The 27621-nt window shown below is 42.7% G+C and overlaps 2 protein-coding genes across 4 annotated transcripts in view; one reads left to right on the forward strand and one right to left on the reverse strand.

The window, feature by feature from the left end:
• The window catches only part of LOC105689001 (sodium-independent sulfate anion transporter-like), a 65630-nt gene that overhangs the window by 790 nt on the left and 37219 nt on the right, over positions 1 to 27621 (forward strand). The gene's annotated exons all lie outside the window — the stretch shown is intronic.
• The window catches only part of LOC105688993 (trissin receptor), a 51673-nt gene continuing 25289 nt past the window's right edge, over positions 1238 to 27621 (reverse strand). For all 3 annotated transcript variants that reach the window (XM_020854041.2, XM_048660272.1, XM_048660271.1), the window contains exons 3-4: positions 3175 to 3826; positions 1238 to 2345 (exon numbers count right to left, since the gene is read on the reverse strand). In XM_020854041.2, coding sequence (XP_020709700.1) covers positions 1943 to 2345; positions 3175 to 3826 — 1055 coding nt within the window. In that variant the 3' untranslated portion in view covers positions 1238 to 1942. The remainder of the gene's footprint in view (positions 2346 to 3174; positions 3827 to 27621) is intronic.

Here is a 27621-nt window from a genome sequence, read left to right on the forward strand (position 1 = left end):
ATTGAAAAAAAAAAAATTGACGAACCAGAGGATGGTTGAAAAAAAAATATTCCGCTGTATATCTGTTGTCGTGAAGTATCGGAGAATTTATAAAAAAAAGTTTCTTAAAACTCGGTTTTCTTCTACTAACCAGAGCGACGTGAAACTTTACTCTTATCGACTTATCCAACACGCTTCAATACCTTCAAACCATAGAACATCCCTATGTACCTTATTTTACGAAACCCTGTAGGAAAACTCATGGTTGGATTTATCCTTTTCTTTTATCTCCCTTTCTCTCACTCGCTTCATTTTTCCTTTCTCCGCAAAGCTTTTATCTCGCAATACTGCACTTTGTAAGTACGTACGCTGCTCTTGTATAATTATTACATACAACATCAATTGCACTTCGTCTTTTGCGGAATGCCTCGAGAAATAAAAGTTTCTCCTTTAACCGATGAAAAGCAAGCTTTAAGATGATTTGTCAAACGATTCTCGGTCCGAGTGTTGACCCAGCTTCTTTCGGATGACTTATAAGAGTAGAGAAAGATCGAAGACGCGGTTCTTTTCCACAAGTTCATCTTTGATGTTGGTAAGTTTTTTACGAAATTAATAACGGTGGTCGTATAATTCATCGGAGTGGCAACGGTCGTAATGGGCGGCGGTGAATCATTTCTATCGTTTTCCGGGCGGTTAAAATTGATCGTAAATATATTGAAGTGATTTTCCGGAGAACCCGACAGCTTTGGTCTACCGAATTTAGTGGATCAGCGAAAGTTTATTCATTTTCTCGATTTCGACGATATAAACTTTTAGCGGCGTTAGAAGAAACAGAAACTCTATCTTTCCCTCTCTCTCTCTCTCCCTCTCGACTCGCCGTAACGCAATTTCGAGAACCTTGGGATACCGCCGAATGGATTATCGCGGTTTTATTTCTAACTGACGTGAAATATTTTCACGTTTCGTTAACTCCGTAAGTACGTATACCTATACAACACCAGGAATATTTCATCCATTTATATACGACGTGCGGTGTATACGTAGGAATTAGCTCTTGAAAAATCAATAAAAGCGTCTTATATACTTTTACGGTTTGGGACAAGACGCGATTACTTTTCTATCTGAAAATTAATCACGCCCGGATGATGTTTCGGATGAGATTACAGTTGATGATATACGAGTGGGTTTCAGAAAAATTTTAGCTTTTCTGCGATATTCACTTGTTTCTCTGCAACGAGTTGAATAAGACAGCTTGAAATTAGAATCGACAGCGATGTTATTTCATTAAAATGTTTGCCATGATAAAACTCATAGTTTATATTTCGTAGGATTTATAATTGAAAAGTTATGTACCCGTGTGTATAAATTTGTTTTTTTTGTTTTTTTTTTTGATTCATCACGAATTATAATCGGAGCGATTTTCGAACAGTGAGATAATTGATTAGTGTAAATACATTATGATCTATAATAATTGTTATCGTTATTATTACTATTATACATTATTTTTTATACATAACAAGCGATATACAAATTTTTTATTCTCTATTTTATTATCTTCTTATTCGATGATTAATGATAAGCAGACTGTATGCATAGTAACATTTACACAGATTTCATCTTCATAATCGCGATACCGTCGCAGCAGCGTAATATGATATCACCACTGTATACCTATATCGTGGTTTTCGGTACGTCGTAATTTCACCAAACGTTGAAAGAATTTAGGGCGGAGGGAAGGTTAGGTGTGGGGGATGAGCGGAGTTGTAAAAAATGAATAACTTCACCGCGGAACCGCGGGGTAATATATTATTTCGTAACTCGATGTGAGTTGCGACGGCTGAAATTTTCATTCCAAATATGCGCGAGTGTCGCCGTTCGGTGAACCGTATTTGATACTCGCGGTCGATCGTCGAGGTTCTAATGTTTGCATTTCGATCTGAAATTGAACCGAAGAATCCTTTTCTCATGAGGACGATCTCGCGAACGTACTTTGCCTGGTGATAGTTTGAGTGGTGTGTGTCGTGAATGGACTGTCGTGCGCCGAGCTAAGTCTGACGACTGAACTGTGAGGGACGTTCGCGTTGTGCCCGTTTTCCTTCCGCCCCGTTATACCCAGTCGGCTTCCCTGTCCCCTGGGATTGCAAACTATCAGCTCTCGCATACCCTTACGGAAATTACGTGACAGAAATGCATATAGAAACGGATTGAGACAGGAGTTTGCGTAGGATATAAGGAAGGTCGACACCGTTAGGATTGTACTAAAATCCGATGTCCTGTCGTAGTCCGGGTCCCAGTGCAACCAAACTATCCTCGCGTGTTGGGGTAGGTTGCAAACGGCAAACATAACCACCACTGCTATCAGCATTCTGGAGAGCAGAAAGAATAATTGAAATTGATAAAATGAAATGGATAAAAACTGTCGAGGGATATATAACGGTAATACGATGATCCGACCATTTCGCGTGATCTAATTTGGATATTTCCATGGGAGAATTCGACGCGATAAAGTTTGATTGGATAGCGCCGCTCTACGATCAAGAGGCACGATTATTTTAGCGGTCGAGTTTCCGCTTCGAACTCGGCGCAACGTTAGACGGCAGTTCGTACGTGCGTGCCAAGAACTAAGAACTGTTTCGTTGCGAGAAGCTATTCAACTCGCGAGCCGGACTTGATATGCACGAGTCCCCGCCTCGTTTGGCGCAACGTTAACAACCGCCTCAGAGAAATCGCCGTCATTCTCTTCCTCTCTCGTCGACCGGGAATGAAACGAAACATCCGAAACGCGAAACCACACCGTGTACTCGCGATGTCCGCGGCGGAGCGAGTCTCACGACTTGTTGATTTCAGCTAACGAGGATACAAAATTGTTCTAATCCAGACGCTCTCTTGTTCGATATTGTAATTAGTGCAGGGGCTGAGCGAAAATGAACGAAACGAAACGAAAACTCGCAGGTATGGCGGAGGAGCGAAGCTGCTGATACTTTGGAAGAATTTTGATCCCGAGTTTAGCACTGACCAGTCTTTCGGTCTCCGATCATATCGCGCTCTGCGGCGTTTGGATAATCCGAAATTGTTTGTCGAAAGAGAAAACACGTCGGGCCATTTTGCGCTCTTCTCGGTCGAGGAGATTAACTTTTTGCGGCAGAGGGCGAAAGGATCCGCGCGGAGTTCGGGAAATCTCCATTAATTAATTACCTTATGACCCCGCGTCTGGCGCGCAGTACGTTTCTGCTGGAGGTGTGGACGTGGTTCACCCTTCCGTTTCTTGTCCTCGCAACGAGCCCGGGTCCTCCGAGCGCCGCGCCGCTCCTCCAGAGTCCGACGCCGATTCGCGTGTACAGACAGCACATAACGATCAGCGGTAAGAGGTAGAGAAATATAACGTTGACAACGTCCAGAACGTTCTTGTTGTGTTTCTTCATGTTCGCTATACAGATTATGTCGACGCCCCCGGTGTGAAGTTGGTTTCGAATGGTTTCAACGTATATGAATCTCGGAGACGCGTAAATCGCGGCCAACAGCCACACGACCCCTATAACGATCCGCAGGCGACCTCTGGTCAGCATCGCTCTGCATTTTATCGGGTGAACGATCGCCAGATATCGTTCCGAACAAACGACGACCAGGATCATTATACTCGCGGTGTAGGAGAGCGCGTGTACGAACATGTAAACCTTGCACAAGAAATCACCGAGCAGCCAGCTGTTCACCAGATAATTGGTCAGGGTTTGATAGACGCAAAATATTCCGACGCAGAGATCGGCCGCCGCGAGATTGGCGAGGAAGAAATTCGTTATGCTCCTCAAGCGGCGGGAAAACGAGACCACCAGGATGACCAGCAGGTTTCCTGCAACATAAATTCAATTGTCATTCGGGACGTGAAAGTTTGCAAATTTTGGGGATACGCCGATCCGGTTTTCCCCCACATATTACCTCGACACTATGGGGTGAGGGCTGTACCTCGATCTACGGGGAACGGATCGTTTCTCTCCATTTCCGAGACGGCAACGCTTGATTCTGTTTTTTCAAGACTTCTTAGCGCCGCGCCATCTCATTCGAAACCTTTTAGCAGGGGACTACGGTTCAGACTACCGAATTTCACGAGCAAAAACTAGACCAGATCATTCTCAAGATTGTTGCACGACCGGAGTGCTCGTATAGCCGTCATTTTTCAGAGGAAGAGCTCCAAACTTGTTGTCAGCGGGAATATGAGGGTTTTCTTCCCGACGAACAATTTAATTCGATAAAATTTTTATTTCCCATCGCATCAGCTGCGGTCGCTTCGTCGAGGAATTTTTTTCTCTTCTTGACTTATACCGAGATAATGATCAGTTTGATTTTGCGGAAAGTTCTTTCACTCCGTTTCTCGTAATAAGCATTCTTCGGAACTTGTTCGCATATCTTTTCTTTCGGAAACTTGAACGTGTGCGTTTATATGGAAGAAAACGAGAAATACAGTTGTAATACGAACCAAAATTCTGAGCCGAGGCGCGCCTAATATCAGAGATGTTGAGGTCTAATAAATTCAAGATAAACTTCTTAAAGAAATCTCATTATTTTATACCGATAAAACAATTTTTCATAACCGCTACTTTATTATTTCTCCTTTTTTTCTACGGTTCTGGCGACGCAATACACTACGCATAATAACAATGGGGGGGATTTTTATATCATTTTCATCTCGGGTGTTGGCGCGAATGACGTAGTTTCGAGGTAAAAAAATGAATTTAAATTTCCGATTTCAAAGGGGTTTTTCGGTTAGGTGGGGTTATTATTTTTCCAACGATTCGCGAAGAACGATGGAAATTCACGTCCGCTCCCAGTCGCGGAATAAATTTGTATTCTTCTATTATTTTGTCCCCTCTTTCTTATTATCTTTTCATCAAATTTTTGTTACACGATATCGAGCCAAACCATATTCTACGCGACTTGACTCGGATACGTTATTGTTCAATTCCGAATCCGTAACACCTATACAATTCACAATCGCGAACCGTCGAAAACTTTATCCCCGCACAAATCTGATCAAACGAGACAAACGTAACCTAAATTATAAATAATTGTGAGCCATGTAACAGGCAATGCGGATTTTCTGCCAAATTTGGATCCCCGGGGATTACGTGAATTATCGTCCTGCCGCGGCATAGCTGCGGCAGGACCTCTTTTTTTTTCATGAACAATTTCGCACGCGTATAATCGCTTCTCCTTATTCAATTTCCATTGAGATGCGTATCGCACCTTATTATTATTATTATTATTATTATTCGTAAAGAGAATTACGTTTGTACGAATTTTCAATTATCTTTGTTCCCCCCATTTTTCTTTTTTTTTTTTTTTTTTTTGTAAACAGGAATTACTGACGCAGGGATTTGGATTCCGACGCTGAATTTTCACTCGACAACGGTTACGACGATTAATTAACAAGATTCACCCGCTGTAGGTATATTATTCCGATGCTCGCGCAGAGTGTTAAAGTATATCGTTGAAGTACGAACGAAGGGGAGTTATACGCGATTTTTCGGGGGTATGAAAGTTTTCCAAGTCCCTGAAACTTGTGAGTTTCAACATTTAACCTTGATTCAAGTTCAGTATGCGGAGAGGTTAGATGGAAATAATTCACGGGGCTTAGTTCGGGGGCGAAGTTTACCCGACTCTTATGTATTATAGATATAACTCGTTATACGAGAGGTAAAATGTAACAAATTTCGAAAATGATCTCCGGCGGACGAGCGAAATAAAGAATCGTAAGAGACTACACGTACATACGTATCGTGGAAGGAGGAGGGAATAGAAAAAAAATTAGCAAAAATTTCAACGGAAAAAGTTGAGCTTCCAATTTCGGTTTATAGATGCTTGTAAACGATAAACGTCTCATCAGAGTTTGAGGTGGGTCGCGGGTCCCGAGCGTCGCGACGCCACTCGTCACCTATCGCAGGGGGGGGGGGGGAATATCGGCGAGAGGCGAGAAGGAGCTTTACTTCAGTTTCATCGCTCGTACGACGTGCTCGAAATGCAAATCGCGGTGAAATAGTAGACTCTATATAGGTACGCCTCCTCATTCCTCCGCTCGGAAAGAAGGATCTTTGAACAGAGGGGTTTTATGTGTACGTCGTACGTACGTACATACCGAGGGACTCTCTTCTCCCGCGCACTTTCGACTATATCGACGCTCGACGCGCGCTCACTGCTTTCCTATTGCAGTCGCGGGACCACGGCCGCTTATCGTGTAGCGAACGTGCCTTGATTAGGATTCCGCGCATCCTTCGTTTTGCGAGCATATTCGCGTCACCCCGCAATATTGCAGCCAACCGTCGCTATTCACGCCTAAGACACCGATGGTACGTACATCACTTCGCTACGCAAACGTGTCAGATGCCGAAAGATTCCCAACTTCGAGATATATCGGGGTACGCTGACCGTTTCTCACCATCTGAACCCGTTTTTGCTTTCACTCGATCGACGACGACGACGACGGAATTCGTTGAAAAAATCAAACGGATTCCGTGCAATTCGGTAAAACGATCAGTACACTAAAAATGTACCAACGACGACTGACTATTTTTAACTAGGTCTTCTCAAAGAACTCGTATTTTTATTAGCTGTTTCCACTTTGAGTAGAATCCACGGTCGCTTCGTTCCGAGGTTATCCTCCGATCCGAAGGATGAAATTAAGGAGGAAGATATCCGAAGGACACTTTTTCACCGCGTCGCACCCGCGTTCGAAGAAGTAAGAGACAAAATATTTGCTAATTAAACCGTGAAAAGCGAGGGAATTTCGCCAATAAAACGTACGCGCCATAGTGTTATACTCCCTAGAGACAATTGGGCGTATCGTTTGTAAAATCTCTGTCTTCCTTTCGTTTGTTTTTCTTCATTTGTTTTGTTTTTTCTTTGTTTTTTGGTTTTGGTTTTTTTTTTTTTTTTTTTTTTTTTTTTCAAACAAAGCGGCATTGATGTAGTTTCGATTACCAGGGGACGCGGTGTCGAGACTCTCAGCGCGGCGAATTCCTCGGAGACAATCAACGGGAATGGGATTATATTATTCGTGCGCCGACGACGCGACGGTGTTCCTCCATACTTCAGACGACAGAGTCGCGGGATCTTCGTTTCCTCGAACGATTATACGGAATAGGTAATGGTATCGCGTAGCAGTCCCCCGCCTGTCGCAGTTGTACGTTGGACGTGTAATAATCATTGTAATCCCTCCGACGATCGCTGCTGAAAATACACAGAGAGAAACGTGTGTAGAACGTCATTTTGCTGACCCGGACGGTAAAACCAGCGTGTGACGGTCCGTCCGTTCGTGATCCGCTTCGTCGTTAACGGTGTGAAATTTGTATCGAGTATGCAATTTCCTCGGCGGCTATATGTATTTGAATTACTGGAGTATGAAATACACGAGGATCGAATGGCGGATTGTGTGCGGGCCTCCCCTAAGGACGTCAGCTAAGATATCCCGAGTATACCATTCCGATGGAACGCAAATACGAACGTCGAGGGAATGCTTTCAGCCGAACAAGGAATCTCGGCATATTTTTGATTGGCAGATCCGCTACCACCTTGTCACCGGTGCGAGTACATAAATATACGTATCGCCATCGACGCGTCAGCGAGAAGATGAACTGCGGAGGGATCTCCACACCGTACGTTTTACAGGGTAGTCTTTATCCAGCGAGAGTCGAAACCGTTCACCCATCGGATGATACGATCGATATATCTGTGATACGAGTATCTCGAACAACTTTTCAGCCCGACGAGGAAACGAGTTTCTTTTATTTTTCTCCCCACGTCACCGAGCGCGCGGGGGAAAAATTTTTCAACGATTTCGGTCTCGTCCCTTCTTTTCTCTTTCCATTTTTGTTTTTTTCTAATTTTTTCCCGCCCAAATCTCTCTCTCTCATCGCTCCAAATGGTATACGCTCTTCCCGGGATGGTGCTCGGAAAGTTTCGACCGTGAAGGAAAAAAAAAAAAAATTAGGACAATTAACCCTCGGTTTTTTAGGGGAGGATATTTCCTCACGAATAATTCATATCCATCTTCTTTTCGTACACAACTACCGCACACCGACGAGGACGTCTCGAAGCGGATGAGTGAGCTTTTGCATCGAGTGCATCAGGCGATGACCTGCATGTACGGGGGAATGAGGGGGGCGAGGGGGAGGGGGGGGGGGCTTTACAAGGACGTTTGGTGATCCAACAGGCTCATCCATTTCCCGATGACGCGGCTCCAGCGTGAGACACCCACGCTACAGCTTGGGCATTCCTGTTACGCTGTGGCTGTACACTGCAGTATATTAGGACACTGGAATGCGCCGAAGGAGGGGGATTCCGAAGGTCTGAGACATTCTCAATGCGATGTTCTCCAGTCCGCACGGATGTCACGCGATTTTCCGACGTACACGGCGTCTTACCTACGGAATTTCAACTTCCGGTACCACGACCGCGATGCAACTGACACGCCCCTAAGGGTGAATTTTTCTTTACCTTATTTGTTTTATCGGAAGAGATTATACGCGGCGTATACCGATCGACTCCACATTTTCTTTCATGATATATTTTAATCTAATGAATTTTTTTTTGTTTTTTTTTAACCGTTATCTTATACGGAGGGTTGTATATTCCAGGGAGAAATTCTCCGGGCTATATTATTGCCAATTTTCGCACCTGGAATGAGCTTGAAAAGCGTTTTGAAGTATACCGCAGATCCCGGTAATTTTGGAATTGAAAATTTCCTTTGAATTACAAATAAAAATAAATGTAGCATTCAGGAGAACGCGAGGCGAAATGGGGTACCCCAAAAATATGGTAAATTTTTGTTTTTCAATGTTCGAAAAGGACTTGAAACATGATTGGGATTTTGAATTTTTTTATTTTGTTTTTTCGTAGATTCCTTGAATTCCCCAATATTGCCCCGTGTTCCCCTATATACTTATAAATATTATCTAAGTTTTGTCACGGGTACCACTTTTTCATGTTCTTTCTTTTCGAATTTGGAAGAATGAGGGTATATCGCAGTAGTGTCGAAACAAAAATTATTCGGGTCATGGTCGTAATATTCACGTCGAGAAGCTGGGAACAATGGAGTGAAAGAAAATGAATAATAATAATAATAATAATAATAATAATAATAATTAAAAAAAAAAAGAATACAAACTCGACACCGCGTGGGAGGGGATTAATTTTAGTAAGTTCATAATTGTCACAAAAGTATCCGGAACCCGTACGGGAATGAATCCCTTTTACCTTCTGTCTTTGTACAACTTCCTTGGAAAATTGCCGCCGTACGACAAAAATTATCATGCCGTTAAATTATCTCCGAGAAACAGTACAAGAGGAGTAACCGCGGGCAAAATTGCGTCGTGTATGCCCGATGATGGTTTTTTCGGGCAATAGATAAAAGAAGAATAAAGAAACAGTCGATCTGGTCGGGAAAAATTTCCGGAAAAATTTTTCAATCCGAAAAAAGTTCGTACGACAAGTTGCACGCATTCGTACATGTAATCGTAAATTTTGTCGTAAAATGACGCAACAGCCCGGGGGCTTGTAACAGACAATCAGTCTAAACAGCAGGTGCAGCTTCGAAAGCTCATTTTCACAATTTGCATATTTTTCCCATCGCGTGCAGCATGCGGCGGAGTATGTTCTACAATAATTTCCAGGTAACATTAAACCCTTTCAAGTCCCGAGTGAGGGACGAGGCGCGTTTCTGCTCCGTTGAATATATTTCTCCGCGAATAAAACTTGGCGAAAGTTTCTCGCTCGCCACCCCGTAGGTATAGTTGCAGTGACACGAGCTTCGCTACATGTAGCGAAGCACAGGGTAGGTCTTACGACACACGACGATGTCGACCTGTATAAACATTTCTTTCTCTCATCCTCCTTTATTTAATTTTCCATTTTTTTCCTGCTGCCTTCACGAGAGAGCCTAGAGGACGAGTATACTTTTCCTCAATGATCGCCGCATAGAGACGATCCTCTTAAAGTCCGACCATTTCGGCAGGTCGGAAACGGCCTTAACTTTTATGCATTCATGCATGAGGTGAAGAAAAGGTTAGGTTAGGTTAGGTTAGGTTATCGGCTTGATTCGTTCGCCGTATACGGTACTATGTATGTACATTTTTTATTTGTTGGTTTTTGGAATTTCTTTGTCGTTATTATCCACTTCTCCCTGACTAAAAGCTCGCGAAACGAAGCGAAGGATTTTGGGAAGTGATTTTTGCGAGTTTTGTATGTATTGTGAATTTAGGCCGGAGTCTATCGTCACATAATAAGGACTAGTAAAACCAGAACGGTGGTCGCCATGTTTTGACCAAGTATTTTCTGGCCCGTTTTTTGAAACGTCAATTGATAAACAGAAGGTGCTGTCGGCCATCTTGTACTAATCTACTTGTTCGAAACATGGCGACCGCCGTTCAAGGCCACGAAAACTGGCAACAGCAAAATAGCGCATTGTCGCTTCTGGTTCTACCAGTCCCTTATTCTGTGGTATCGTTATACCTTTGAAACGTTACCCCTGGATTTCCGGATGGGTCGCGCAAATTTCCAGCGGCTCACTTGATCCAATTTTCCAATATATACAACCAGTTGCGCAAGCCGATATGAAATTCTTCGTTGCTACCCAAATTGAGCCCTTTCCTCTCTTATTTCAACGTACGTACTGACGTACATACGTACGTGGGATATTGATTCTGTGGTGCGAACAAATACACTTCTCTTGCCCGCATCGGTAGCTCTTATCGATGGATCTCATTGTTCGGTACGTTAGATTCTCGTTCTTATCATGCCGAGCACGTTCCAAAAACCGCTCCGGAGCGACGCTTTAAATTCCGCAGGATCGATGCAGTTGGAAAATTTTTCATTACCTCTGCAGGTATTCATCCGCTTTATTATGGGATTCCAACATTTTCGCGATTTTCAAAATTTTACAAGGGGTTATATTCTGGCGGTAATATACTCTGAAAAATCGAAATTCAAAGGGCGAAACATTAATTGAACCGAAAACATAAATCCAAATCAAATAATTGTTTGAGACAATTTTTTTTTTCACCCGTCATTTTATTTCGCTTTTCTTTCTTTCGATTATTGGTTTCAGTTTTCTGCTAACGTTGCGAAGGCCTTGCATCGATGGGTGTCAATTGAGATTATATATTTTTCAAGTCACACGAATTAACGGAAAAAAGAAAATCGTCGGTTCTTGGCATTTTATGTACGCGGTTCTTATGTAGTTCGATCACGCACCCTTGTGGCTCGGATAAATTGGATAAAAATTTATCCAATATTGCCTACTTTCTGCTCCACTCGACAAACCTCCGATTTTGCATAGCACGCAAAACCTTGATACGACCGAATTACCTTCTACTGATTTTTTTTCCAGTTTCCATCAATAGCTTAAGAGCCAGAGTAAAAATCGCAATAATCTTCGACAGAATTGATTTTCTTTTTGGAATATGTCGGGGGTGTCCCCTGGATGTAAATCTCAGTTGGCGCGAGGCGGGGGGTAGAGCTTCAGTCGCCATCTTGAGAAATACGTTTTATCAAATACCGTCGTACCACAAAACCTGCAGCGGACATCGTTTTTGTAGATAATAAAATTTTCTACAACTTTCATCATAAATTTGTTTCTGTAAAGTGCACATAGTACATACAGGTATTGGGTGTATTATACATTTGGAAAGGAAAATGAACCGAGAAAGCTGATTGTTGGATATGTTGGCAGAAACTGAAAAATTAAGAACTTGAAACTGGTTTTTCTTTTTTTTTTTCTTCTTTCTCGTGATACTTATCGAAAAAATGTCTAGTATCAGTCTTGTGAAGCATAGTAATACCTGTAATTCGCTATTCTTCAAATTTTTTTTCAATCAAAATTACGGCTTCCAGCGAGCCGCGAAGTCATGATTTTGCGACCGCGACGTGCTCCACGCGCCTGCAGTCGGCCAGGTATAAATGACCCTTCTGTATTGTTCTCGACGGTAATTTGTTTGAATCTTTTATCAAAAATTATACCAAGATGTTATGACGGCGATAGCTGTTCCATACGACCTATACTTATAGACGCATGTATAAAAAAACCGCATTACAATTTCACTAATTTCGTAGCTGTTGTGCGTCGACTCGGCATTTACAGCACTGAAGCTCTCGAAGTATTGATTTTACGAAAAAAACATTCGAACAATATTCATTGAAAATTTCATATACTACAAATTTGTTCATTACCATTTCTAACGCAGCACCAGCCCTTAACTGAATATTTAGCGTAGATCGTTTTTGAAAAAGTTTGACGGGCTATATATAAAAACCTATGCACTTCACAGAAAGAAATTCTGGATAGAAGTTACAGACAATTTTATTATCTACAAAAACCATGTCTGCTGTTTGTGTCGTACGATGCACGGTTCCCGAGGTATTTGATAAAACATGTTTCTCAAGATGGCGGCTAAAGTTAAACCCCCCCGCGTCCCGCCAACTGAGATTTACATTGAGGAAAAACCCCCCGACGTATTAAAAAAAAAAAAAAACAAATCAATCCAGTTGACGATTGCATTATGAACCCACTTTTCATGCTCCGGTTCTTGGATAACAGCCGGAATTCAGGGCTCACATTTTTTCCCCCCTTTTACGTCTCTTCCCTATTCCCGTCTCCCCACACGTTTTCTTCGCATTACAAAATGCATCGGTGAATTTATTCGCTGCAGCAGTAGAATGTAATTTTATAAATTGAAATTTTTACCCTCCTCGTGCATTAAATTCATCAATTAGTCACGCGGTTCATTATCAATTAATAGGCATGCTCGAGTTGCAGGTAGCGTGCAGTGGCTGATCCAACGCGTGGCGAATATAAATAAAATTTCTGTTGTACTCGCAGCACACGTTTCCGCGTACGTACGTACATTGTACGCATAGGTATGCATATGTATGCCTATGTATGTATGCATGCATATGTATATATATGTATGCATATGTATACCTAGTTTGTCAGAATGCTCTGCGAAATAACTCGCCAAAATTTTTACGCAAAAATAATACATGTACGAAACGTACGCTCTATACCTATAGTGCTATTGCGTACCACCGCTGCGTCAGGAAATAACAAATATCCATCCCGCCATAGTTTCTCCCACCCTTTTCGCGTACCTTGAGTAACGAGTATCCCTATAAATTGAATTCCCTCATTCAGACTACAGACGCTATACCGATTCCAACGGTAACATTCCTCATCAAACGATTTGTATATAACGTATACATAGGATGCCGCAGCTGATTTTCAAAGTTGGTGTACCCTACCTATACCTAGATAATTCGCGACTGCAAAGTACCCAAGGCGTAAGATATCATGTCCTTTAGATTAGTTTGCAGAGGATGATGAGGATGTCCTTGACTGTGGAAACACGTACGCATCGTCTGCTCTCTATTCCCGCTATACGGAACGTGTTCCGTATAATGATAATAACAATGTGAGGTAGAGTAATAATGATGATAACGATAATAAATAATGTTTAATTCGACTCGTCGGGCGCAGGTTTTATACCCTTTTACGTGGATACTGTGGTAATATCGGTCGTCGCGGTGAGAGTCCTTCTATAAAAGTTAGTTTCGAAATCTCCTCAATTCTGGAAACTATCGTTGCGACGATCCTCACGGAAAACTAGAGAATCGCTATTCGCTCGGGACGTCATGGTCATCAGTTTGCCGCCCCGCACGTATAACGCTCGCCCGCCGAAGGTTATCGAGGTTATAACCCGGCTGCTAATCCTTACCGAACGTAAAGCCACGGGCGGTTTATTTCACTGTTGATTGGGCAGACCTCCGAACCTTGTCAAAGGTTCGTGCCCTTCTCCCCTCACCACCCACGGGGTAAATACCGCATCTAACATCCACCAGACAAATCTTCGACGTTCGATCGTTTCTCAATCGAAATTCGCGGGTGAATCTTCGTACCTTTCTATCGGAGGTAAAATCAAAGTTTCGAACCTACCGAGAAAGAATCTGGGATGTGAAAAATTTTCGCGAAATGTTCTTGAGACAAAAAAAAAGAAAGATTTTGTTCCATGCACTGGGAAATTGAGGGAAAATCTTTGTACGGAACGAAGAGTTGATTTATTTGAACGAATGCAGGGCGTAAAATTGAAAAATTCAGCTGGAAACGTCACCGTCCAATTATATTGGGGGCCCGCGGATTCGACCGCTTTAAATTGATTTCTGTAAGTATGTTTTTTTTTATCTTCTACTCTGAAATCCTCTTCACACGGTAATAATTGCTCTCGTTCACTTCGCTACCCATCAGCCCTAATTCAAACCCTTGAAACTTATTCGAATTTGGAATTCCGAATGAAAGAATGTAGCCGCGAGTTGGCCGTAATTTGAAACCAATTCGAGCGTAGATAATGTAGCGGTATAGGTACACGATTTCTCGTTTTGTATCTCGTTGTAACGCTAAAACGTTCGCCATGTATGGGTGACGCGCGTACGTGTAGTATTCAAATACCCATAGAATACCCCATTCCATAAAGCCGTTGCAGCTCTTCCGTTGTTTTAATCGTTGTTTTCTCCTAATGGGATTAGTATACCGGAGCAGAGGAAGGTTCGAAATCCGTTTTTATAAAGCATCGCATTACCCCTTTCCAATTTCTCTAACGAACCCTTCGTCCTAAGTATTTCCCGCGAACGCCATACGCCCAGGGTTCCGAAGAACTCAATTTTTCTTTTGTTTTCAAACGAAGACGCGAATAATTTAGCCCAACAAAAAAACAGAAAACGCGATATGCGAGATTATAAGATGCTAATCCGCATCCATTTTCACCCCGAATTCAACGAGCAATTAATTATTTTCCTTACCACGTGCGACGGTGGTATTATTTTTACCCCAGGCGGGTTGGACGCGGGAAACACTCACGTGCCTTCGGCGCGATCTGCACGAAACTGAAAACGGAAAACGGAACGAAAAACGGAAAACGGAACGAAAAAATTGTTGGGCGCCAGACGCGTTATCGCGTCACGTAACGAATTAACAAAACTTACGGAATAAACGAATGCAGATCCGGCGGAGTGGCTGGCTACGCACAGGCTGTCCAACAGCGAAATAAATGGTAGAGTGGCGTGGATTCACAACAACAATTCGGGCGCAAATAAAATAACGATAACGCAAAACCAAATTCTTAATTACGGGATACTGTATTTTAACAAATTCGGCAAGAAGTACAGAATCGGTAGATTTACAAAAGTTCGGGAGTAACAAAATATAATTCGTTTAACGGTAGCGGGAAATCATTTACGGTAGTACAGAATTATAGTGTCGGTATTCGGAAGGCCTAACGTGAGATTACTGATAGTTTTCACGAATTGTCCAAATGTGCGACAATTACAAACGGGAGAAAAGCGCGATTTTACACGGAGCGCTTTTCCGTGGCTACCCTACGGTAACAGGCAAATAGATTTTGCAAACTGACAATGAGCGGGAACGTAACGGAACAAAATAGTTAACGCAGGGGTAACAAATTAACCAAAGAAATGACCAATCAATACGGTAGAACATATTACCTAAGTCATCAAATTATAAGCACAATACCATACAGCATCACCAAATATCACCAAGGCTTACTTAACGTATTACTTAAATTTTACTCAATTACGAAACGTAATAAATGATGCCACGTGCAGCAAATGCACGGGAGAAACGGTAGAAGACCAAACTAAAGACTCAGATAAATATAATTTCCAAAACGCAGGATAGTTTGATTCGGCCACGAGGTGTGCCGGGAGGAATTGCAGAATTGCCCAAAACTCAAAGACGTAAAACGGACCGGACCGTACCGAATTGCAGTGGGGCTCGTACCCACCGACTTACACAAAATATAATAAACTGCGGTGGGCTCGTACCCACCGACTTACGAAACAATATAACAAAAATACGCAATACTTTAAGGCAATTTTCAATCCTCACTTGGCTACGGCGTCGTGTCTCTCTCAGAAGGTGGAAAACCTAACCTTATTGAAGGAGTTCGGCACCCACTGATTTTACTGACTCTAATTACTAACTTTTAACTAGTGACTCTAGATTTAAATAAACTTTTGAAACTAAAGGGCGGACGGGGGTGAATCTAAATTCAACGGTAGCGATAAAACAGAGGTGAAAACGAGAGCGGTACGGTAGATTAGGAAAGTGGAAAAGGAAGATCTTAACGGGTGCTGAAGGATCTAACTAAAAACATCCTGTCGGTTCAACGGTATGTCGTAGAGTAGGACGAGTTGAGCGCCGATGTCCAGGATCTTCTTTCTCGGAAATCGTCCGGATTGGCGATTCCCTCTCCTAATTAGGCCACATTGGTGTAGGGCGCAATTCTTCGGGTGACAATTGAATTTGCCTATTCGGCGCCTCTCCTCTCCTCTGACGTCATCATCCATGCTTCCTCATCGGCCGCGCTCGCTTTTGAATACTGACCGGCTGGCTGTCTGCGTTTGGAAGGCCATCCAAGGCTGCGTCGACTCAGGCACTTGGAGTCCTCGTCTTCAAGAGCAACATCTCTATTCTATGTCGTCTCGGGAGTCGGAATGTAGTCCTGGGCTCACTTGTGCCTCGGCTCCTACATGTCTTCCTAGGCAGAACGTCATCTCGGGAGGTTACCAAGTTTTACCCGGTGACGGGATCAGTTCCGGAACGGTAGATGTTAGTTTGGTCTGGCTCCTGGCCAGTGAGTTACGGGACGGGAGGTGACACTACTCGATTCATGCCACCCTATACGCCGTCTCCGTAGCATCCATTCGTCGGTAGCAGAGCGTCTCACGCACCTATCGTCTAGCGGGAGATCGTAGACGGGTCGTCTTGCGGTCCTATACGCCGGTAGCGATTTGGGAGATCGGGAGGCGGGAGATGTTGGCGATGCTGTCATCAGCTGGTGGTCCGGTCCACAGCGGGAGAGTGCACATCGGTATTTTGATTGGCACGGATGGCGTCAGAGTTGTATCCTTGGAGAAAAGGGCCCGGGAGGTCGTCGTAGGTCGTCCTCGGCTCAACTCGTCGGTATTTTCCCAGGTCACATAAGAGAATATTCGGAACAACAACGAAAATTAGCTTAATATACGGAATATCTCTTATTTCAATTTAGCCTCGGTGATTCTTTTCGGTGTGCTGTAGTTTTCTTTAATATTAACGGAAAACGGGAGGAAATTTTGGGAGATTTGGGTGCCGTAGTAACGGGGCTGAAAACCCCACGTTACACACGATAATGCAGCTTTTCATTATTATATCGTATTTCGCTACGCGAAAGGTCGACTCGAGGTATTCAGAGAAAAATTTCTCAGCGATGTGAACTAATTATGTACAATTGCGTTAAAATTCAACCGAAATGAAAAAACCATTCTGGAGACTCGTCGATTTTCAAATAAATTTCAATAACGAAACCCTACTACAATTTGTAATGTGGAGGAACGTGCGTGAAATAGAAGAGGAAAAAAAGGAAGTAACAAAAATTTATCAAGTCGAAAATCACCGAGCGTTGCAGATAAGGTAATCTCTTCTCAGTCTCATACTTTTCGCAGAGTCTTCATTCCTGATTTTTTTTCTCTTTTTTTTTTCTACTGTTTTATTTGTCATATCGCCGAGCGCCGAAATTCTTACCTCTGAATATTTTTATACACGTGCCTCGGTATACGTACCCCCCTATAAAAAGTGAGGATAAATTTTCGCCTTCTTCCTTTTTTCTCCTGTCTTAATACTCTCTTTCCGGTCTTCATTAATATCCTCGAACGTTTACGTCTCGGTTCACCGACTCGCGTTTCACGAGTGCGAACGTAAATTCGCACAATCCAATTATCGACTATCGATTAGCTCCCTCGTGGTAGAATTGGCTCGAACGACCATCCAAATAATCGAAAATTTAATAAATATGTTTTTCTTATTTTATACTTTTTTCTCCAACGGATTCTCCAACCTCCAACCGTATATCGGTATATTTGACCGAGTATACAAAATTGCGAATTATCCCCGAAAATTGCTTCATTAAATCGCACATAATTCGCTACTTCTCACTACAAAGCTATTTATATCATAGGTAAAATATTACGACAAAAAATTCCTCGATATTTCTTCGATTTGAAATAAAAAAATTCATTTCGTTTTTTCTTTGTTATTTGGAAAAAGGCGGGTGATGTGGTGGTGGTGGTGGTGGTGGGGTAAACTTTAATGGCGAAGGTACAGAGCAGCCCTTATATAATAGCGTCAGGTTTTATGTTCTTTTGCAGTGTCAACGGGTGTATAAAATGGGATTAAACATTATCCACCGTGATCCCGGCTGCACACCAAGTAAAAGTAGCTGTAGCTACAATATACACGTATTCAGAAATTTGTTGTTGCCGTTTACATCATTCTCCGTTTCACTCTTGTCTTTTCTCTTCTTTATGCCCATAATATCTCGCGAACGAATTCTTCGCAAGTAACAGCTGTTCAATACGACACGGTCGTACACGTTTTCTCGAAGGCGTATCGTACTTCCTCATTTTGCGGCTTTCAAAGTACACGATAAAAATAAAAAAAGAACCCCAATCGTACATCTTTTTATTTCGCCCAGTAATCTGCACGTTGTATTGTTTCATTTTGTCTCAACTACATGTACAGGGTGGGCAAGAAGATGAGAAATAAGATGAAAAAAAAAAAAAATGACTAAACGGAGAAACAGATCACGACGCGTTCGGTTTTTAATCTATTTATTTTTTTCTGATTTCCTTTTTCGATAAACGAGTCATTTGTTTTCGCTTCGGCTCACTTCCTCCGAATTACTTGACACACTTTATAAAAAAAAAAAAAGAACACTTGGCATATTAATTGCGCATAAAATCCCGCATGAGCACGCGATGTATTTTCACGACCACATCGCGTCTGATTTCGAGATATTTGTAGTTGACCGCCTCCAGGAAGGGGATTAGAACGCCCGAAAGCTCGAAAGGTATAATATAAGGTACGTACGTTCGGGCGGATATAAACCGCGGAACGGAAGAGCCGAAAGCTTTGGCTGAATGCCATCGTTGCTTGTTGGATATGAAAGTCGGTGTGCGTTCATTCATAGAGGAGAAGCAAACTTCCGGTTTTCCTTGAAACTTTTGTTCCGTTTTCGGCTGTTACGATCGCCGGAGTTCGGTGATTCCGACCAACGCCCGCGAACACGACGACCCCGGTTCTTCCGGATCTGCGGAAACCGAAGAGCTCGCGGAAACCCGTGCACCCTATACGACGCTCGACGCGCCACCGCCGCACTCGTCGAAACTAGACGCGATAAATCTTCGCGTACGAATACCAAATGAGAAATACAATGGAAATGGAATAGAACGGAATCGGGTGGTATCGAATATTACGGAGGATAATAGAATACCGTGAACGACGCTTGTCGCTAGTTGGTTTGCGTATGTACAAACGACATTGAATACCGTTTGCGCGGAATACACGTAAAGATTATCTCCAACAAATCGATCGCGTCGCGAGGAAATATTCGAACCTTGTAGTTACCCGGTAGAAATATCACATTCTGAAACAGACGACGATCGTCTTTATCGTGTAATAGACGGGTGGGTATACTGGCGGCCTTTGTCGTCGCGCACGTACTATTCGCTATTTTACTTGTTTCGTATAATTCTGAGTCTGACGTCGACGGAGCTGATTCCGATCAATGTCTCCGCCAGAGCTGCGCTCGTGAAAACATCTTTCAATACCGAACTAAAACGCGATGATTGATTCATGGGGGTTATTTCCGTTCGCGAGTTAACCCGCCCCAGTTAAAATATTCCGCGCAGAGGGCCCGTCCCGAACCAAATATTTCCAAGAGTGTCGGCAGAGTCATAATCGCGTAATTAGATTATTATGCGCTCTCGCGCGTTCGCGATCTTGCCCGCTCGCAGGACTGTAGGTGCTACATCTGGAAGTAATGTGATTACGGGTAGGTAATATTCGGGGTCTAATTGACCGTTCAATAAAAGCAACACGTCCATTTGGTACGTATGTGTAATTCACTGGTTTGTTAAGATTTTTGTTGTGTTTCGTACAACGTTGAACGAGCTATCCACCTCGTGTGGCGCTCATTCTTTTTTTCTCTGTTTCACGATATCCGTTGGTGGACGTACCGCATAACGTATAGATGTGCCCGATCTTCTCGATTGCAATTTTCTCTTCACTTCTTTCTTACGATTATCACCGGAGGCGAACGATTCGTTAATTCGGTTGATGTGTCCTACTCGATTTCGGTAACAACGCGATTGGGATATCGGCAATTTATGTAATAATCATCGATGAAAAAACGATTATCGGTCGGCTCGGGCTTGCTGATACAATTAGACAATTTTTTTTTCCAATTTTGTTTCGAAATCGTGTAATTGTATAAACGAAGAATTATCGAAAAATGTTGTTCACGTATAATCCGCAGCCGTGTTTTTACTTTTATACTTTATATAATATTTTATGCAGTAATTAGAGCCCGCTAAATATAATTCGATAATTATCGCAAATTTTTTTCTCTTCTTCGCAATTTTGAATACCGATTCTCCGTTCCCTTCACCGTGGGGATCGACTCGCAGATGTTTCAGCTGGCAACCGCGTGCAACGGAATTGCAGTGCAATAAAATTTGAACCCTGAGTCGAGTCGGAGAAGTTTTTTCGTTTTTTCGTTTGTTTTTTTTGTTTGTTTTGAATTTCGAGCGAGCGCCAAAATTTAATATGAACTTATCGTACGTTCCGAATTGATTATAATGTACCCCGACTATACCTAAGTACATACGTACGATGCAGAATAATTTTGCAATTCCGATGAGTGGCTCTGCGCCATGTTTTTTTTTTTTTTTTTTTTCTACAGAAAAGATCGACATGAACGACGATAAATTTCTTTAAGCAAAAGAATACGCGTAAACCAAGTCCAAATATAAACGCAAAATTTTTGCGTATCCTTTGGACGGAATAAAAAGCTCAAATTTTCCGAAATTGAACCTGAGCTCTTCCTCCAAATCTCGTATAGCTCCGGGAGATTGAAGGACCGTTGGGGAGGTTAAATTTTCAAAGGACTTTCCCCTCAAAGATTAGAAGTAGAATCGATTTCGTGCTCTTTAAGCCAAGTTTTGCCGGAGTATCCTAATTTTTTTGCGGGCCACACACCCTCCTGGTTCTCAATTCTCGACATTCTCATCTCTGAAGGGCAAAAGCTGTGAAACGTTTCACTTACATTCGGTCATGGAATATGTATCGCGCATTAATAGTTGAACCTATATACCTACTATACCTTTGGTACACACGTATCCACCCGAACTTATAAAATTGGATTTCAGACGATGTCACGTACTAGGCGCTGATTTTCGCGGCACGCATCACCGCAGAATCCGCGACCTGCTTATGTGGCGACATATGGGTCGGGTACGTGTACGGATTTGTCGATTCCGAGAAGCGCTATGCGACGCCGAGAACCCGAAAATTAAGTATAGCCATTTTCATCCCGTGATGTACGCCATGATTTCGTACTTATCCGACAGTAATTTTTTCCTTCTCGTCACTTTTTTCCCTCCTCTTGAACCCCCGAAGAATATAATGAGAGAAAAAGTACAACGAATCCGACTCACGTGATCGCAATATCGCGGCTAACTCATATATCGACTCTCTTTTTTTCAACTGCACCCAATTTTATCTCATTCGTTGATTATTAATTGTTGTCCCCTCTGTTGATTATTCTCTGCATAAGAAGAATTAATCACGAAACAATGAGCCATATGTGTACATTTCTCTTCGTAAATGGGACGCCTGCTGTACAGAAGCTACGAAATTTATGCAAAATGGCTGGTGGAATTTGAAAATGGAACGGTGCCGAGAAAACTGTCGTCAACTCCTCTGACAAGGGTATTATGTAATATACGTATACATATGCGCGATAACCTTTGATGCGTACATATAACATAACTGGAGCGTTCATATAACCTGACATTGTTCAATTAATGTTTTTTTTGTCCGGCTTTCCCCTACTTAATTTTTCTCTCAACGATTCGAGGACAGGTAATTTCAAGGGTACGGCTATAAAGAGAATCAAAAAAAGAGGAGAAAAAAATCTGCCGGAGCGAAGTTTGCATTTTACAAGGTTGTATAACGTACACGGGTATATGAAATATGTTTATACAACATTATCGGTTAGGGTATGTACACGATATATGCATGTATACATATTTAAAAACGATGCTTCGTTGTTACGATATCATGCTCGTAGGTATACATATACCTATATGTATAACGTATACTTATACGTGCGCTACGCAACAGCGTTCGATTTTTTTGTTTTATATTGTTACATTTTATCAATTATGAAAAATCCAACGAAGCAATAGGTGTAGCGGTGTTATTTCCAAGTCCACCAATACGGGCGTTACAGCGACGCTTTATCGCAACCCACGTGGGGGAGTCGCACATACCTATAAAAATATAGGTATCGCGGGTCACGGGTTTTGAAAGTTTTATTATAGAAAGTAAAAAACAAAGCGAGAAGTAAATTGAACTTGAACTTTCCAGCTTTTGCTACGTACGCGAAAGGATTCGGTGTGAAAAAGAGTTTGATAAAGTTGCGCTTGAAGCTGATGCAATTCGCGATCAGGTTTTGTTCCTATATCGCGCGAACCCGACCGTCCACGTTCAATCGGATTACGCAGCTGTTGCCTCGACAAGTGTATATACGCGATGTGCGCGAATATAGATAAATAGATGCACCGTAGGTAGGATAAAGCGATCGATCGCTATCCAAATATCCCGAAAAGCATATCGCTAGTCTCTAAAATCTTCCGCGAAGAAGTCAGATTTTTAAAAGCTTTGAAATTTTTTCCACGTCCTTCGACATTCTCGCCGTGTTTGGGAGCCTCACCCCGCGAATTCCCTCGCACTCCCCGCACGAAACCCTTTGAAATTCCATGAAATTCCGTTAAATACTATACCGAGAAATCCTCCCGCGACGTGTCCGTGAATTTCGCGGGACGTCTGGGCGGAATTATTTTTTCGGGTATACAGGAAGATGAGCTCGCGATTTGTTTGGAACGTGATCTGTACGATAATCGCCTCCAATTGCCCTAGCGCGGACATCTTTCTACGAAGATTTTCCACCAAATTTCGCACGAACGTCGCTGATGTTCGTCCGCGCAACGGATGCGCGTAATTATACGCTTATACGTACGAACTTAGCCGCAGCTGCAGCGGAATCTCAATTCAAAAGTTTGGCCCGGAGCGGAGCGGCGCGGATGAGACGTCGATATCGACCCAATGTCCGTTCAAAAAATGACTGAATGGATGGAACGGACGGAAGAATGAATGAATTGAAATTTTACGTTCGAATATCGTCGATTTAGTGATATTTCTAACGTGCGAATTCCGGGTTTTATCGTACAGTCGTCGTGGTAAACTTCATTCCATAACCGCCTCCATATCAATATCGACACGGAACGCGTATATAATATGATAATCACATCACGGTTGATTATGCCCGGAGGCGCGTCGCTTGTGGTAATCTATGGAAATGAAGCGGGGAGCGATTAGGGTTCAGTTGTATTAATTATCAAGGTGTACCGCGCGCCCGCTCGATATTCGCCTGGGGATTCGGGGCCGCATTATTTTCCTTCCGCTCCCCTACCGATCCACCTTATTCTCAACCGACTTACGCGTTGCCGACCGCCGCATCCGTGTTCGCTTTCTCTTAATTAGCTCCTTAATTAGACCGCGGCGGATTTGACAAATACAAGTGAATATCGGGAAATCAGTTGGCCCCAGATGTGAGTCATGTAACGCCCCCCCCCTCACTCGAGTAATTGACACCGGACGATTCGGTGAATTAATTATAGCCCAAATCTGGAGGGACCGGCCTCGCGTACTATTCGTGCGATTATACCCAATAAACGCAAACAAATGTCCAGCTGACGGGTATTCCTTGTGAATGATTGGAGTACAAAATATATTTTACCGGACAAAAAATGACAAGTCATCGCGTACGACGATGTGGGGGGGGGGGGGGGAATTTGATACCGATCTCGTTTCATTTATTTCCGAGTATTCCTTTTTGTTTATTTTTCGGCATCCAGAGATCCGCGGAAAGGAGCGACAGTGACTTACAGCCGGTCATCCCATGGGAATACTCGAATTCCTTGGGACTCGAGTCACGTGCCTTCGGGAGCCACGCGGCAATTGGCTGTGTTCGATTTCCTTCCCTGTCAGCCGGAGCAACTGCCCGGAAGGGATGAGGACGAGGGTGCAAATTATCGGCTTTCCACATCCTGCACCGCTGTCTTACGCAATCACATACTATTACCCGATTTAACGCTACGCGCGTACGAATCTACCGCATTGTATCGTCGAATTACTCACATCCATTGTCGCGGTGATATTGCAATTATTCGTCCCCTTCTTCCGACGGACGTTCCAATTTGACGGATGAAAGAAATCCCCCCTCGAAGATTATGATATCCGTGAGCAGGGAAAAAAAGAGGACCGTTCGAATTTTCCCTTACTCGGTGTTCGCACATATATATATATATATATATATATATATATATATATATATATACAATCGTCTTTTACAGCCCACATGTTTTTGGGGAAAAAAATCCTCTTACACGTTTATTGTAAAATCCGACCGAGAAACCGACTTATTTTACGTACCGGAAGAATTTCGCAACGATAAATGCGATACGAATATAAAAACAACATGAATGAGAAAAAAACGTGACGCCGGAAAAAGAGGGTATAAGATATTATTCATGATGTGCATGCATATGTTGAAAGTTTTTGAGAAAATTAAATTTTTTTTTTCAGGCGTATACTGTACGTGAAAGGTCGTACGTCGGCACATTCCCTCAGCCCTCGCGTAGAGACGCGTTCTTTGATCTAGAAAAAGGCGAAAATTTGGGGATAAAAAATGAAAGTGTGATATACCGGCACGATTACCAGGAGCTATTTCTGAGCGGGGAAAGTATCGCCACGTTGATCGGGGGTGGAGAATAAATCAGCCGCGACGATTACGGAGATAAAACGAGCGGGGCTGTCGTTTGACTAGGGTCGCGGTAGCTGTGTACGTGTATCCGTATCGTAAATTAGTGGCTGTCATTTATGTGCCAACGGTAAAACGATAAATCAACTCGATCGAGTTATACGAGTAAATTTTTACCGCTGCTACGTTTTTCAGCCGGATTTTTATTTCTCGCAACTCCGCAATCTTCGCAGCGAACCTGTGCATAGTATCCCCGACTTCCGACGCCCGCCATTTTCGTATGAATATACCCACCCTGTGTGTGCGCGCGTACGTTGTACATGACTCAATTTAATATTTCTCCCTGGCCCTTCGCGCGGAGGAAAATTATTAGCCGTACGTACCTCATTTTCCTCCGGGACGTTGAACTCTTCGTACGAATGACGTGACGTTGGATATTTTTTACGGACGTTGGAAATGCGAAATTGACACGGTTGACGGTTCACCGTGGAACACGTGTCGGCGCGATTGCCAACCTCATTTTCGCGTGAAATTTTAATCGCCGTTAGAAAACTCGGAGGTCGGTATATGGAAACGATTATATTGCGACCATGAAAGTCCCGATCAATATTTCTGAAATAATTATGCAGACGAGTCGGTAAAAACGACATCGTTATTCATGGGGGAAGAAAAGGAGGAAAATCGAAATTCCGTTATCTCGTGGTATTTAATATCCAGGGGAACGCAATATAGTATCATAAAAGAAAATCTGTACGGGCTGAATCCAGTTATTCTTATACATCTTTATCGCTTGCCTCTGTATAGCCCTTTGTTTTTTTTTTTTTTTTTTCTATCTTCCGTTTTTGGGTGTTTTTTTTTCTTCATACAACCACGGCACCCCCTAAAGATGCGACAAACGATTTTCCACGATGAGAGAACACGTGAAGAAAAAAACAAAAAAGAAAATTCAATAAGATTCTAACGCGAGGGGAATGTTTTTCATATGTATTTTTCCATCGATATTTCGTCACATATTTTCTCATCCTGAAATTATAGAAATTATCGGAATTTCGAAATTCTCGCGATCCGCAATTACATCTTCGGAATTTATGCATCCATCGATTGTCGAATTTTTGGTTAGGGTCCATCGTTCTCGACTCCGGACTCCGCGATTCGGAGAGTTTTCCTTACTCCTTCGGTCTCCGAGAGGAAGTCAGTGAAAAAACAGCTTCGGCGATGCCATTTCTTGAATTCCATGGAGAAATGAAGCAAGCGTGTGGAGCGCGCTGCACGGGGTATCGTATTATACGTATTATATACCTTATGTCCTTTGAATAAAACGCATTCCCTGGCGCTGACGGAGGTGTCGTCGTCGCAGAGTATTTCTCGCCCGAAAGATCAGAGAAAAATTTTTCTACCGTGTAATGTAACGTACGGTATAAACAGGTACATATATTTGTTGTTTCTGTACACTCGGTTGTTTCGTTTCTCTTAATAACACACCGGGCAAATCGTGTGTGCGCGAAGAATTGTAAGGGGATTCTATTCACCCCTTGGGTAATTAGTTCTACCATAGCTTCTCGTAAAAGGTGAACTCGTACGATAAGGTTAATTGACATTTGCAGAGTGTCTTTTGAAGTAGATATATAGACGCGGTAGGTACCAACCCACAATTACTACACCCCCCCCCCCCCTCCCGCCGCCGTTCCTCTTTACAGAACTGTAATGAAAGATGATCCGACGGAGTGAAATGGGAGTTATTTACCCTTTGGATGTACGAGTATCTCTGCTATCTCGTCTTTTCTCTGCATCTTCACGCTTCGAATGGTCCGAAGAATATCCCATACTTTGTATACTTCACCGTAAACTTCGACGCGATTTCATTGTTCCTCGTAAATCGGGCTGAAATATCACCGCTGTACCAACATTTTTATTTTCTTCTTCCCTTCTCTTTTACGTTTACTACTGTTCAGTTTTGTTTTATTTTTTTTTTCGTTATTTACCTGTTTTTTCATTTTTTACCGTACCTTTTACGCGGACCCTTTCGGAATTGTAAATTTTGACGCGACGGAAGGAAACTTTTCTCTTCTGCATGGAGACTCTCGAACTACCCAAAATATTCATAGCGAATTTAAATCGCGTATCTTCGGTTTCCCTTCTGCATTTCGACGAAGTCGGTGGGGTTGGATTAGATCTAGATTTTATTGTCATTTTTTAATATATACCGAAATATTGTTTTTTTCATATCGGGTTTCGCTTGAGAAGCTCGCGAAGAGGATAATGTAAAACCGGCGATCGAGAACGCCGGTGAACTTATTCCTCGAGGGTGTTCGTCGGGACTGTAATCGGAACAATTCGTATTCCGCCGTTTGACGATCACCTTTCACCAACCCACTCGCGTCTACCTTCGGACCAATAACTACAGTAATGGTTCGTTGGAACGTGAGGTGATTAACAATAGTGAGCCCATAATTGGCTCGACTTCCCGAACTTGCCAATTCGTCAATTGAGTCGGATATTAAACTCCGCGGGTGAAATTTAACGCGTTTTAGAGGGTGGTGATTACAGTTGTAAATCTAGAATAGTTTCCGTCGAGATTATAGAAATGTAGCCGGAGATCGTTCCTCGTTCGAAAAACATAACGGGATTTTTTTTTCGTGCCGCGCAGTCGATAATATTCTAAACTATTTTC

Source organism: Athalia rosae, chromosome 1 (genome assembly GCF_917208135.1).
Source record: "Athalia rosae chromosome 1, iyAthRosa1.1, whole genome shotgun sequence".
NCBI classification, from domain to species: domain Eukaryota; kingdom Metazoa; phylum Arthropoda; class Insecta; order Hymenoptera; family Athaliidae; genus Athalia; species Athalia rosae.